The sequence below is a fragment of the Lichenostomus cassidix genome, chromosome 5 (assembly GCF_008360975.1).
Source record: "Lichenostomus cassidix isolate B80296 chromosome 5, HeHo_3.0, whole genome shotgun sequence".
NCBI lineage: Eukaryota > Metazoa > Chordata > Aves > Passeriformes > Meliphagidae > Lichenostomus > Lichenostomus cassidix.
The window spans coordinates 49,733,644-49,747,978 of record NC_139486.1 but is presented as its reverse complement, the minus strand read 5'-3'; the positions used below and the strand labels follow the sequence as shown (position 1 = coordinate 49,747,978).

At 42.6% G+C, this 14,335-nt stretch overlaps 1 protein-coding gene across 1 annotated transcript; it reads left to right on the top strand.

Moving 5' to 3' along the window:
• The first annotated feature begins 2,546 nt into the window (after positions 1-2,546).
• On the top strand, positions 2,547-13,543 carry KCNA4 (potassium voltage-gated channel subfamily A member 4). Its single transcript, XM_085062989.1, has 2 exons — positions 2,547-4,905; positions 5,722-13,543. The coding sequence occupies exon 2, from the start codon at positions 6,521-6,523 to the stop codon at positions 8,501-8,503; it is 1,983 nt and encodes a 660-aa protein (XP_084919115.1). The 5' UTR covers positions 2,547-4,905; positions 5,722-6,520; the 3' UTR covers positions 8,504-13,543.
• The last annotated feature ends 792 nt before the right edge of the window (positions 13,544-14,335 follow it).

Below are 14,335 nucleotides of genomic sequence, written 5' to 3'. Positions count from 1 at the left end.
TCCCATCTCCATCATTCTCGTCTGGTGTCTCTCCTGACTGCTTTTTCATAGAAATATCCTTTTTTACCTACAGGTCTGTATGTGAGTTATGTTTGATGCCATACTTAACATCTAGATTTCCTTTCTTTAGAGGCTTCTTCACGTAACAGTTTGCTACTGCATGTTCCTGGAGCATGAGACACTTGAACTTCCAGCTAACAACTATTATATATTTTAACTGGAATATTTTCGAGCTCTTGTCCTACAGATGTTTCTTTCCAGTTGTTTCTCAAGTCATGGTTAACTTAATAATGCCAATTGACATTGATTATTAATTACAAATTACATTAATTTTCTCCAGAATGTTCTTTTTAAAATCCCAGGGAGAAATAAGCCTACAATGCCCTCAAAATGTTTTCTGATCTTGACAAAAATATATGCAAACAGGAATTTAGCATCTGATATTTTCAGGTTTTATAATCATTACATTTTCTGCCACCATAGTTGGAAAATTGTGTATTCAGAATAATACATTTATTCTTAAATGCAGAAATAGAGCAAATCCAATGACATAGTAATTTAAGTAATTCTGTGAAACTAATTCATCTCCTTCATGATTTAATTAAAATAACAGTTTCCAGACTGCAGATCCACCCTTCTCACTACTACTTGGCCTGTCTGTAAGAAGGTGCAGTGCGTGATCCAGGTTCTTCCATTTTAACAAAAACCAAATTATTAGGAGTGAAAAAAAAAAAAAAAAGGGTGATAAATAGCCCTTGTTGTACTGGATAGAAAAAGGATGTCAGCATTAAGATTGATGTGGCTGTGAGCATCTTGGAAATCTGCTTCCTCATTTAGAAGCTTTCTCTCCAGACTACCTTTTTTTTTTTTTTTGCTATTGTCATTTTCCAGAATAGACTTGATATGAATCCCTGTCTGCTCAGAATGAACGGAGAAATATTCCAGTCCAAAAATAGAACATATGTGGTATTTTTATCCTGTTTTCTCAGTAAATCCATAGTCCGGTACAAGAAATAATTCTCCAAGTAAAAACACCATCCCTGTTTTTACTGCTATTAATCCTAAACTGGATGGTAAATGGCTGTGGTTTTGCAAACTTTCCCAAGAAAATATGAAAGGCCTGTTGTTCTCTGGAGCCTCAACTTCCTTGGATTATCCTGGTGAAGTACAAGTAATGAACAGATGTGCTATTCATATAGGTTGTGTAGAAGAACTGACTGAGGATAGGCTGTATTTTAGTCTGCTAAGTATCTCATTAAATACTGCCAGTCGTATTCAAAAGAAGAGTACTTGAGCCAGATTCTTTGACAGGGGTGTCTTACAGAGCCTAGTTAGTAAAATATGAATAAAATATGAACTTCCTGAAGTGATACAACCACTGGGAGAGAAAACTTAGCTGTGGAGGCAAGAATTCATTGCTACTTTGGTACCTAAGGGTCTACAGCACTGTAAACAACTGAGAAGGGGGGAAAATGCGAGTTCTGAATCATGTTTCAGCACATCTGAAATGACTTAGTGACCACAGTCTTTTCACTTGATTCACTTGATTCCTGAGTTCCCACTGCTGCCACATTTTGCTTGTTTTGAAAGGAGTCCCTGATCTTACAGGACATTGGCTGTGTTGCCTTGAGAGGTTGATAGAAATGATGGTGAAGCAAGCATAGGAAGGAACAGAAGAGCAAAAAGAGAAGGCTAAAAGGGAGGTAGAATAATTCATGGTCTAGAAGTGCAGTAAGTACTGAGCTGTATTTCAGTCTTATTTGCTGCACAGAACTCTTGATTACAGCAGGAAGATTAGTGTTGGACTGGGGCCAGGCCCTGCCAGTGTGAATTGCAGCAATTGGGGGAAAGCATAAATTAATATTGGGCATAGAAACATAAATTAAGCTTTTTAAACCTCATGTTCCCTTTGCATGAAAATGTATTAAATTGTTGTGTATTTTTTACCGGAACTTTATACATAGACAAGCAATAATGTATATTTCTCACCCACATGACAGTAAAACATGACAAATCTGTGTGACAGCATACCTTAGACATCCTTTGCCATGATACAGTAATACATTGCTGTTGAAGATAGTCACATGGAGGTATTCTCTCTTTGTTCTACCAATAAGGGTTTACCTTATGAATGTGAAGGAACAGAGGAAATGTAATAGCTTTTAAATAAAAATTACTCTTTGAATACTATGAAAACACAAACCTGAATGAAATGAGTCACAGTATTCATCTGTAAATACTTAAAGCTGTTTTTTTGCTTTTAAATCAGTTAAAAATTGGATTAAGTAAGACCTCTGAGCTAGATTGAATTGCATGTAGTTACGTGATCCCTATCACATTAGAATGGATTTAAAAAAGCACAAAAATGGTATTCTGCTTCTCCCACTGTCAGTTATGTGTGTATTAAGTGGGCATAGAATCATACCTCACAGTTTATTTATCTTTGCTCAAGAACACGTTTTAGCAATTAAAACAACAACAACAAAACAACAATGCTCAGAAAGGAATAGCAAAGCTATTGGTTGCTTCTCCTTGTCTTTTTTACTCAGATATCCATTGAACAGTCACATGAAAATGACAAGACAATGCATCTGAAATTTTGAAAGATAAGTAAAAGCTAAATAAGCCATTATTGTTTTTTCCCAAGTCCTTGAAACATCTCAAAAAAGAAATAAAAGGGAGCTCTGAAAAATGAACTCTGGAAAATGACCCAAGAATTAAACTTTACTGACATAGGAGTAAGTCTAGGTACTTATAATCATTCAACAAGTTTACCTATGATAACTCTGGTATTTTTATGGCATTGTACATGTCCTTGTGCTTCAGTGATGGTAGGGGTTTGATACATGACTTTGATGTGCTCCTGTGCCAAGCCACAGAAGAATCTGGGTTTTGATATTAGGAATGAATTTGTAGAATGTTTCTAAACTGCATCCAAGAGCACCAAAATTTTGGACTGCTTTTGTGATGACAGAGGACATTGCATTTTAATGGCATTTGGGATGGCACTAGGGATTTCTCAATGTCTTTCACTTTATATTGACTGTGGAACTTGAAGAACTGTGATTGCTGAAAAAATGGTTAGCTATAACTGCCATTTATACATTTCACAGTACTGTTGGCAAGATTTGATGCCTGACATTCAGAATTCTTATTTGGTTGATCCTCCATTCTCCCCTATATAGTCATAGGTCATCTACTGACATGAGTGGGATTAAGAAGGCTCTGGGCAGTAACTGATGTAGGCAGCAGAGTCAGTAGCATGGATAATGTGGGTTGTGCTGCCAGGGATCTGAAGGGAAATAGTCACCAGGCTCTCGTGGTTTCTCTGTGGAGGAGGACCTAGGCAATGAAACAAATGCCCAACCTACTCGCTGCACATGTTGAATTTGTCTCCAGTTGCAAACACCTTGAGGCAAAGTGTCTGGTGTGAGTGCTAATCTTGATTTCTTCTCCATTTAGTCTTTTCTTTCTCCATGAGGGGAAGCAGGAGTGCCTACACTTAGTTTGTACTGAGATGGTAGAGTTGTAGCTGTGGTGTCAGATATGGCCAAGCTGCATTTTCATGGCGATCCCTTACAGGGAGTGCAATGTGCCACAGCTCCGATTTTCTAGGTGCAGAAGAAATAGGCAGTTTAGACTCTGCTTGTGTTGCAGCAGGCAGAGGGAACAGCGATTTGAGCTCCTAACTCTGCCAAATACACAGCGGTACCCTCTAGTCATGAACTAGGACCTACTTTCTGTTCAGGTACAGAATTAGGAGTGAAAGTTAATTTGGCTTCATTTGGGAGGAGGCTGCTGGAGACGGGATGTGCTGGGCAGGAGCAGAGGGAATGTTTGCTTGTACTGCTGTGGGGTTTGGGGGCGAGCGAGGCAGCAGCGTGGAGGTGCGGGCAGCTCTTTTCTTTTTCTGGGCAATTTGATCCGGGCTCGGGTTTGGAATTCCCCGAGCGACCTCAACAGCGCGTCTGCCTTCCTTCAGGGCACCCGCAGCGGAGCAGAGGCCAGGGCTGGCAGCATCGCTCCGGGCAGAGAGTTTCGCTCGGCAGCCCGGGCGTCACGCAGCGCGGGGATATCGATCCCGACAATTAAGGCGTTCGCAGGACGCGGGCAGCGCGGCGGGGGCAGCAGCCGAGCCGAGCCGAGCCGTGCGCGGCGCAGTGCGGGCGGCGGCCGCCAGGGGCCGGCGGCGGGCCGGGAGCGGCGGAGCGGCGGCGGGCGGCGGCTGCGGAGCAACAGGGCCGGTCGGGAGCGCCGGGGGCGCGGTGCCGCGGGCCGGCCCAGCTCCAGCCCGGCTCCCAGCCCGGCCGCCTCGGCCGCCGGCAGCGCCCGCGGGTCCGGCTCCGGCCCGGCCGCCCCTCGGCCGCGCTCCCCGCGCCGCACAACAAGTGGATGGCGCGGGCGGGAGCCGCCTGACCACTGCCCCTGACGTGCCCGGGGCAGGCACCGCACGGAGCGACCCCCGCCCTGCCGCCGCTGGAGCCCGGCTCCGCGCTCCGACTGTCCGGCGCTGATTTACGGAGCTGCTGCGGGAGCCGGACTTGCAGACACTAGTGATCGCGCCCGCCCGCTCGGTCCGCCTCGCACACAACAAGCACACGCACACCGCCTTCGATTTTCCCTCTGGGAACGCGACCCTCGCTGGTCGCCTTGTCGCCGATGCCGAGGCGAGCGGGAGCGGCTGTGGCGGTGCCGAGTGCCCCCAGCCCCAGCCGCCTCCCCGGCTCGCTGCCGGCGCTCTCCCGGCACCCGGCGGGAAGGGGCAGAAATAACTCGTCAACCTGTGGTGCGCACTGACCACAGCCACCTGCGACTGTGGATCAGCCGGCACAGCCCCCTCAGGACTGCTGCCACCCGGTCCTTGCACTAGCGGGAACAGCGCTGCTATTTCTCTGCCTAGGATCAGTAAGTATAACGGCGTTTTTTAGGATCTTTTTCTGCATGACACGTAGGTACGATTTAAAAAATAGCGTCATTTAATAGTTCTTGTTCACCTTCTCTCGTGTATTAATAGATGTGGCTATAAATGAGGCTTCTGTTTCAATGGGGGGTGTGGGGGGCTGTGTATTTTTGTGTGTGTGCTTGCATGTAGATGTTGCTTCAGTGCACCTGCAGTTGTTTTCTTGACATATCACGGTATTTTCACTTGGCTGAGCATTCTACGTGCCTGTTTCCAAATTAAATCCAGTGCGATGTTCTTTGTGATCGAAACACAATTCTGCTGTAGATGAAAAATGTAACATGCCCACATCTGATGTGTTTCTACAAATATAACAAAAGCTCTTTGTGTAGATACATTATTCTTTAATGTTTCATATGGATATATGTAGGTGTATCTCTTACATATGTGCTCAAAGACCTGAATGCCTTGTGTGTTGCAGTATTTTTATTAGTGATTATATGTGTTGGTGTTTCAGAAGCATGCATATGTTTGTGTATGGATGCAAGTGCTTATATGGGTGAGGATTTTGTATCTGTCTATATATATATATGTGACATACCCACCCACATCCTTACCCACAGAGTCGTTCAAAATCTCTGTGCATGTGATGTGGGTGTGTGTGTAATGTAGAAGTGTGAATAGTGTGGGCAGGAGAAGATCTGAATGCTGTGGTAATAGATGACACAGTTTCATTTGATCGGTGTGACCTTTTAGGAAAACAATCCAATCTTTTCCCTTTTTGTTTTGTTTATTTTTGTGTGTTTGTGCATGTGCCTCAGGTTAAGTGCTTCTTCTGCATGACCATAACCAAAGGGTGACCCATCCACTCCCTTATGTCCTATGGGGACCTCAGAGCCAGTTTCTCAGTCTTCATCTCCTCCTCCTCCTCCACCTCCTCCTCCTCCTCTTACCACTGCTGCTGATGCCCTGGGTGCTGCTCCCAGGTTTGAGACATTGTTGACAGGCTGAAGAAAGGATTTGCAAAGACCTCCTCACTGTGTAAATGAAGTGATGGCTGGAATTAACTTCAACTCCCCAAGTAATGATATGAAACAGTAAGTTTGCTAGGCCAAAGCATTACCAGGAACAAATAATGAGGAAAGAGACTATTTGCATTTGGTTTCAATGATGAGCTAAAACCTTCTGTGGAGAACAGGTACCCTTTGGTTTTCATATTTTTTTCCTGAGGAATGCAGCCTTTTTAGCCTGCGAGGCAGTCATGATTCTGATCTGATACAGCTGTGATAGCTGCAGGAGATAAATAAAAATAAAGGGGCTTGGTGTATGGAAGAACAAGGTCTCAGCTGTTCCCTGGTTCAATCTGAGGATTTCATCTTGTCTTATTAGCAAAGCTGTAGTTTGTGTCAAACATTCCAGAGAACAAAATATGCGGATCTGTGGTTTTCCAAAACATAGATTCAGTGTTCCAACCACGTTGCCGTGCTCGATGCCCAGGGGACTGTCCTCCAAATGCAAATGGCTTTGAACTTTCTAGTGAAAGTTGAGGTGACACTGTAAATAAAACAAAACCTTGTTACAGTAAGCGATTAAAAACAAACAAAAAAAAGCAGTTGCAAGATGGAGGTTGCGATGGTGAGCGCAGACAGCTCCGGCTGCAACACCCACATGCCCTACGGATACGCGGCGCAGGCTCGGGCCCGGGAGCGGGAGCGGCTGGCACAATCCAGAGCCGCGGCAGCCGCGGCCGTCGCCGCAGCCACGGCAGCGGTGGAAGGTGGGGCGGCAGGAGGAGGAGGACCCTACCACCACTACCACCAGGAGCAGAGCCGAGGGGCATCCTCCTCGCACGGTGGGAGCGCGTCGCGCAGCGGCCCGCCCCACCGCCAGAGTGGTAAGAGGAGGAAGAAAGGGAAAAAGAGGAGCCACCACTTGGGAAGTAGGGAGTGTGGGGCCTCCTTCCCCTGCTCTGAGCTGCTGCCGCTCAGCGGCTCTGAGGAGAGAATACTGAAGGACTTGAGTGAGGAGGAAGAGGAGGATGAAGATGAGGATGAAGACGATGAGGAAGAAGGAAAGCTCTACTACAGTGATGACTATGGGGAGGATGAGCTTTCATACTCAGACCAGCCACCCGATGACGGTGGAGGCCCCGGGGGTTACAGCTCTGTCCGCTACAGCGAGTACGAGTGCTGTGAGCGCGTGGTGATCAACGTGTCGGGACTGCGGTTTGAGACCCAGCTGAAGACATTGGCTCAGTTCCCGGAGACACTGCTGGGTGATCCAGCCAAGCGGGGGAGATACTTTGATCCTCTCAGGAACGAGTACTTCTTTGATAGGAACCGGCCCAGCTTTGATGCCATCCTGTACTACTACCAGAGCGGTGGTCGGCTGAAGAGGCCAGTCAATGTACCCTTTGACATCTTCTCTGAGGAGGTGAAGTTCTACCAACTTGGGGAGGAGGCCATGCTCAAGTTCAGGGAGGATGAAGGTTTTGTCAAAGAGGAAGAGGAAAAGGTTTTGCCGGAGAATGAGTTTAAGAGGCAGGTTTGGCTGCTGTTTGAGTACCCGGAAAGCTCCAGTCCAGCCAGAGGCATTGCCATTGTCTCTGTCTTGGTCATCTTGATCTCCATCGTCATCTTTTGTCTGGAGACTTTACCAGAGTTCAGAGATGACAAAGAATTCGTCATGTCCCTGAGCTTAGGGAAGGGGCTTTCCAACGAGTCGCTTCACCGGCATGCCGGGGAGCACACCATCTTCAATGACCCGTTCTTCATTGTAGAGACCGTGTGCATCATTTGGTTCTCCTTTGAGTTTACAGTGCGCTGCTTTGCATGTCCGAGCAAAGCACACTTCTTCAAGAACGTCATGAACATCATAGACATTGTGTCCATCTTGCCTTACTTCATCACCCTGGGCACGGACCTGGCGCAGGAGCAGGGCAGCCAGCAGGCCATGTCCTTTGCCATCCTGAGGATCATCCGTCTGGTCAGGGTGTTTCGCATCTTCAAGCTCTCCAGGCACTCCAAGGGTTTGCAGATCCTGGGTCACACGCTCAGGGCCAGCATGAGGGAACTTGGCCTCCTCATCTTTTTTCTTTTTATCGGAGTCATTTTGTTTTCCAGTGCTGTTTACTTCGCAGAAGCTGACGAGCCTGCCACCCATTTTCAAAGCATCCCGGATGCCTTTTGGTGGGCTGTAGTGACCATGACTACAGTCGGTTATGGGGACATGAAACCCATAACTGTGGGTGGGAAAATAGTTGGGTCCCTGTGTGCCATTGCAGGAGTGTTAACCATTGCTTTACCAGTGCCAGTGATTGTCTCCAATTTTAACTATTTCTACCATAGAGAAACTGAGAATGAAGAACACACACAGATGATGCAAAATGCAGTCAGTTGCCCTTACCTCCCAACAAATTTACTGAAGAAATTTAGAAGCGCATCATCTTCATCCACAGAGGATAAATCAGAGTATTTGGAGATGGAAGAAGGAGTTAAGGAATCTCTTTGTGTAAAGGAGAATAAAAGTCAGGACACGGGGAATAGCAGTGAGTCAGAGAAGAAAAACTGTGTAAATTCAAATTCTGTGGAAACTGATGTGTAATTTTGAACATTTCCAAATATATTTATGCATTAAAGAGTGCAGTGAAAATAATGAAATATGCAAACAAGAGTCTGCAGCATACAGTGGTATGCCATTTAATGGTTAAATACAAATAAAAAGCATTGCTAAACATGTATTACATATCAAGTAAGTGGTACAACTTGAGGAAAGGGTTGCTAGATCTGATACATTTTCAGACTTTATATTTTTATTAGAATGCAAGTGTTTTGCACATGAGGCTGAAAAATTTATTAAAACCAAGTCAGTTTTAAAGTGGGTGCATGAACTGTCGACATCACTAATAACAGCTCTGTGGTAAAAGTTGGCATTCAGAGGTATTTACTATGTAAGAAACAATGAAGTTTGGTAGTCATTTATCTATTTATCAGTGCTTTAATAGCAGCTACCATAAATCATTGGATACCATAGTCATTGTTTTTCAAATGGTAAATTTATTGTAAAAAGATATTCTACAGAAGATAGATCTAAATTTTTTTTCTTGAAATCTATAATGCTTGTTTTTAACTGGAAATTTACTTTGAGAAGGCTGTTGACCCTCCAGAAATTGTTTATTTTTATAACTCTCTTTGGAGGCATTGCAGCATTTGTTGTCTAATAATGAAAGAAATGAAGTAAGAGAATCGTTTAACCTGGTCTGACTGCAAAGGCAAAATGACTGGAATGCTTTTTTGCACTACTTTATATGCTGGAGATATATTGAAAGAGACTTCATACTGTGAATGTTTACTAATGTAATAGTTCAATGACAATCATTGGAAGAGTGAATTCTGCATCATATTTTATTGTTTCTTCTTTCTTTGTGATGCTGATGGCAAAACAGCTAACATTACATTAATTCCATACTCTTTTTAATTATGAATATCTGTGATCTGGAAAAGGATTGTGAAGTAAAATTTTGTAATCAAAATTATTTGAAATTGTTGTTTTCTACTGATGCCCTCAAGAAGTACCAACCTAATTTATATCTTTTTTCTGCTTAATTTAGCATTCAGAGTCTATGATTAGTACGTGCACTTTGTCAGTATTGAGGAAATTCAGTGTATGGGAGGAGAAGGTAGAAGTAATAAGATACTCAGTTGTTACAGGACTGACAATTGAGGATTGCTGACTTTTAATAATGTGCTATTATTGGTGCTGCATTTCCCCTTGATTACAGCTTTCACCCGTCTATATCTGGAGCAACATTTAAGATCCAAAATAGGCGTTCTGGGCTTCAAAATGAATGTGTTGGGTCCCATGGAGTCCTTGTGAAAACTTTCCATGGTTTCTTCTCACTGATTCTTAGGCCAGCTATGTTTTACTGTGTCAAAACCTTCCAATGCCCTTTCTAGAAGATTCAGGTAGGTAAAGATTGCCTGGCCTACAGTATATTCCAGAGTCCAGAATGAGATAGGTAACATATCGCTGCATACAACATAAATAGTAGATTCAGAACAAGTTTTTTCAGATTTACCATGACCAAGGGAAGGCACAATTAAAGTGTAACTGTTTTTGAAGAGGCACTGTGGAACATTCCAGATTATAAAACTTGAACCATGTTGGCATATGCACTTTAAGGTCTGGGACAGGCTGTTATGGGAGAAAAATGACTTACCGACACTACTGAATTACAGTAGTTTGCAATATTCATTTAAAGCTGAGTGGAGAGTTTTTGCAGGGGAGAGAACTTGTTAGTGACTGACTTCTGGCAACAGCAAAAGCAGTCTGAATTGGGCATCCACGACATCACACATGATCCATCAGATGAGCCTTGTTTGCTGTAACCAGTGGCACCAAACAGAGCTGCAGACATAGGCTTCTCTTTAATGGCTGGGTTTTGCCTTCATGGTTTTTCTGTGAGTCTCTTCGAAAAGTTTCTTTGCTTGTCTTCTTTTGCATTGCAGAAAAATAAAAAAACAAGACACACACAAAAGACTGTGTTGTGCTGAGCCCTGCTTCAAAATGTGTGTTTAAGTGTCTGATTCCTAATTTAAAAACATAGAGCAGACTTCACTATATTTTTGCTGTGAAGCATTAAACAAAGCTCCTTTTTATTGTGGTGATGTTAATTCCAACTGTGTTTTAAATGAAACAACTCAGTAATTTTATACATAGGCATTTGCCAAAATTTAGTATTATATTTCACTGTAGCTCACCTGAGTTAAATGTGCTAAGTACTTTTTTCCTACAGGGGCAATATCAGCAGTGAGGCTGAGCATTCTATAAAATCCTGTAAAAATCCATAACTGAAAGTATTTCTTTTACAGATGGCAGTTAATGGCCTAAAGGGCATGAGGGTTCTCTTCCTAAACTGGCTTGGTAGTAGTTCTATGTGACACCAGAGACCATGTAGTGCCTGGGACCATGACAAGGAGGTAGGAGTGAAACAAATGCTAACTAGGTAAATAAAGAACTTGGTAGTACAAGTTTGCAGTACTGAGTGGTTGAAAGGGGAGCTGGTTCATAGGAGGTGGGGTTTTAGACCTCTAATCGAAGTACAAAAACAATTGAATCACTTTTAAAATGCTTTCACACTGTAGACATGGAGCTGAGCATGAGAGGAGTGCTCCAGCCAGTTGTTCAGCTACTCTGCCACCAGCACACACCCTCTTGATTTGAAACAAGCGTGCAGTGTCTGTGCTGTGCTGTTTTCAGAGCAGCACCTTGCTCTCAGAGGGAAAAGCTCTGACTGTAGGGCCTCGTGGCAGTTGGCAGAGCAGCATTCGGGGTGCATCAGCACTGGAGCTGCAGAGCTGTGGAGGTTTATCCTCAGGTCACAGCAGAGCCTCCCGCAGTGAATAAACCTCTGCACTTTGTCGTGATGAATACAAGCTCCATAGCTCGATACTAGGTTGTGCTACCAGTTTGGTAGACTGTTCTGAATCACAGGAAGAATTGTGCATTCCAGAATGGAAGCAAATAGCTCTGTTCGGGCTTATAATTTCATTATTCAACTATCTGTTGGTCCAGTCACAACATAGTTTCAAAATGCCAAAGTCATACCACTAAAATGCTAAAACCCAAAGATCCCAAGTGCTTTACAAGAAACAGAAATTTGTATTAAGTACTACTTTGGTTGAAATTGTGTGCCAGAGAAACCGTCTAATTGAGCTGTTATGGTTCCAAATTACTACTGCTGCTTCTGTCAGACCTTTCCCAGGGATACTGACAACTCTCGGAAAAATAATTTTATTATGACTTGGGCATTTTACATTTTAAATTATAGTGGTGAAATGCGTTCCTGATGTAGCTGATGTGAATGGGTTTACACTGGGGATCATTTTAGTTCTACTAATGTAGTTCAAATGATTTCACATTGACATACATTTCAGCTAAAAATAATGCAAAATGAGATATTTCAGGTTCGCTTGCAGTGGTGAAAAAATTTGGAGGAGTTCCATTAGAACTCATGGAATCACAGCAGCACCAAATCTGATTTCAAATATAGTCTGATACTTAACTGTATGCTGGCATTTATTTAAAGAATTTCCTAAGTATTTTTATAGTAATCTTAAGTGCCAAGGCCAGACTCATAAGGAGAGAGTTTTGCCAGCTGAAGCACTGGATTTAATGCCTGACTTCAGACATCCATAAATTTTTTCTTTATTACATTTCTGATGTTACACTGATTCCTTGAAAACATCAGCCTGGATGCTGAACCTTATACCAAAAGCAGCGTTGTGTAACCCAGTTAGTGGTGAAGATTTTCAGTGTTCAGTTAAGATTTCTAGAATGATTCCATAAGAGACTGATTCCATAAGAGACTAATTCCTTTTGATGGAAAATATAATTTGTTTGTATATGCAGGAAAATTCTGCTTACATATGTTTTGATGAGTCGAATCCACTTCTGTGGTGTTCATGTAAAGCAGAATAAATCTAGGAGATCCAGGGGATGAAAAGCCCCACTGCTATCATGATTACATCTGATTCAGAGCAGTAATGTCCTTGGTGTTTGGAGATACAGGCATTCTTGTGGTCATAAAAATTGTGATTTGAGTGTGTTTTCAGTCAGTAAAACTTTTCAGATAGCTTTGTACTGGGAAAATGATTTTGCATAATACTGGTATGGAGTTTGGGATCAGGCCATAACCTTGAATAAAGGATCTTATAGTGTAACTCCTGACATGGAAGATTCCTGTCAAGTTCACTTTCAGGTGTTGACAGTCATTTGACTTGGGATTTGAAAATTCAGTGCTGAGCTGCCTGAGAACATGAGGTACTTCGTCTTCATATTTGCATAAATGTGGGATGGATAAATGCCCTATGGAAAACCAGCAAAATATCAGAAAGTCTATTCCATTGGTAGCTAGTTCCTGAAAAGTCTTTCTTGCAGCACTGAAAAATGAAATGTGTCTTTCTGGTTATCTTGGACTCATAAAACTAATTCTGAATATCAATTAATTTTTAGCATAATCCTTAAACTTTATAGAAAATCCTCAAATTAAATATAGTCTATCCATGGTGTTTAGACTGTGTCACTGACTTCCTCTATTTTTTACTGGTTCCTTATTACTTACTGTCATTGAATCCAGTTATAAATACATAAATAAATATTTTTAAAATTTTAATTAATTGACATGAGACAGTAAAGCGTAAAAAGAAACATTAACCTACCCCCAACTAAAATACCCAGCATATAAATTACATATTTTTCTTATAATTAAATTAAATGGTGGAATAACATCTGTAGATAGTGGGTAGGGTGTGCGGTTTCCTTTTGCTATAACTCAGTGATCAAATGCTTCTGATTTTGCAGTGAATAAGATCTAGTTGACAGATTTACCATATTTTTGCACCCACATTTGAAACAAATGCTTGTAGAAAAATTGGCACTTCTGTAAAAAGGAACATCCCTTCATTTCCACAGAGACCATCTAACGTGGACAAAGTGATTGACAGATTAATTCTGGGTTAAAGAGCATAAATGTTTTGTACCTGGCACCCAGGTACTCTACATATTTGTGCCATGCTTTCTGTGTGTTCAGAATTCTGATGACATTAATTCTGAAGGAAAACTCATTAAAGCATTATGTACTGAGATGGTTGAATTAGTTCTCATTTTTAATCATTTTCTGTACCATTATAATGTGCCTTGAGACCTTTTTCTGCAACAGGCCCCTTGGAAAATAAATACATCATTATTTAAGAAGGAAAGAAGAGAAATCTTACATTACATATAAAAATCTCATAAAATACATGAAATTGAGGAAAAGTGGGTAAGTAAAAACTTCATTTCTTTTCCTTCACTTGTGCATTAATGGTATTGGTATTGAAAACTAATGGGGAAGAAATTGGTTGAAGTGATCTGCAGCTACAAAGAGGTGTTCCATGTGTTGTTTCTCTTCCAGGTACTCTGTCTCAGGACAGAGACAGCAGCTGCTGTGGCACTGAGCGACTGGGAAGATGCTCCTTGTGCTGGGCAGCACCAAGTGGGGTGGGACAGGGTCCTGGGAAGTTTTTAGCCTGTCTGGTAAATCCGTGCTCCTACCACAGGTATCCTGCTGAGTGCAAAAGTTTGATTATTTGCTTGGTGATACCATGCAACCTTGCCAGGCAGGGAGGTCTCAAAGGCTCCAGTCTGCCAGTTTAGGAGCTTTAAAGGGTCTCAGGTCTGCATCCGCAAAATGTACTTTTCAATACTTGAATTCCATTCATTTCATAAGGAATTGGGCTGTAAAATGCTTCCTGAATCGAGGAGCAAATAATTTGCTTAAGGTCAAAAGGGACACTGTGTGGAGCAAGTTTCCCAGGGGTTGCAGTTGTTGCACCAGTAATTGACAGCACATATTCAAGAGAGATTGTGGTCTTTGTTTTTAATCTCTTGCTCAAC

What these genes read in the sequence shown, in the direction of transcription:
- KCNA4 (XM_085062989.1), top strand. Translation starts at nt 6,521, where the DNA reads ATGGAGGTTGCGATGGTGAGCGCAGACAGCTCCGGCTGCAACACCCAC.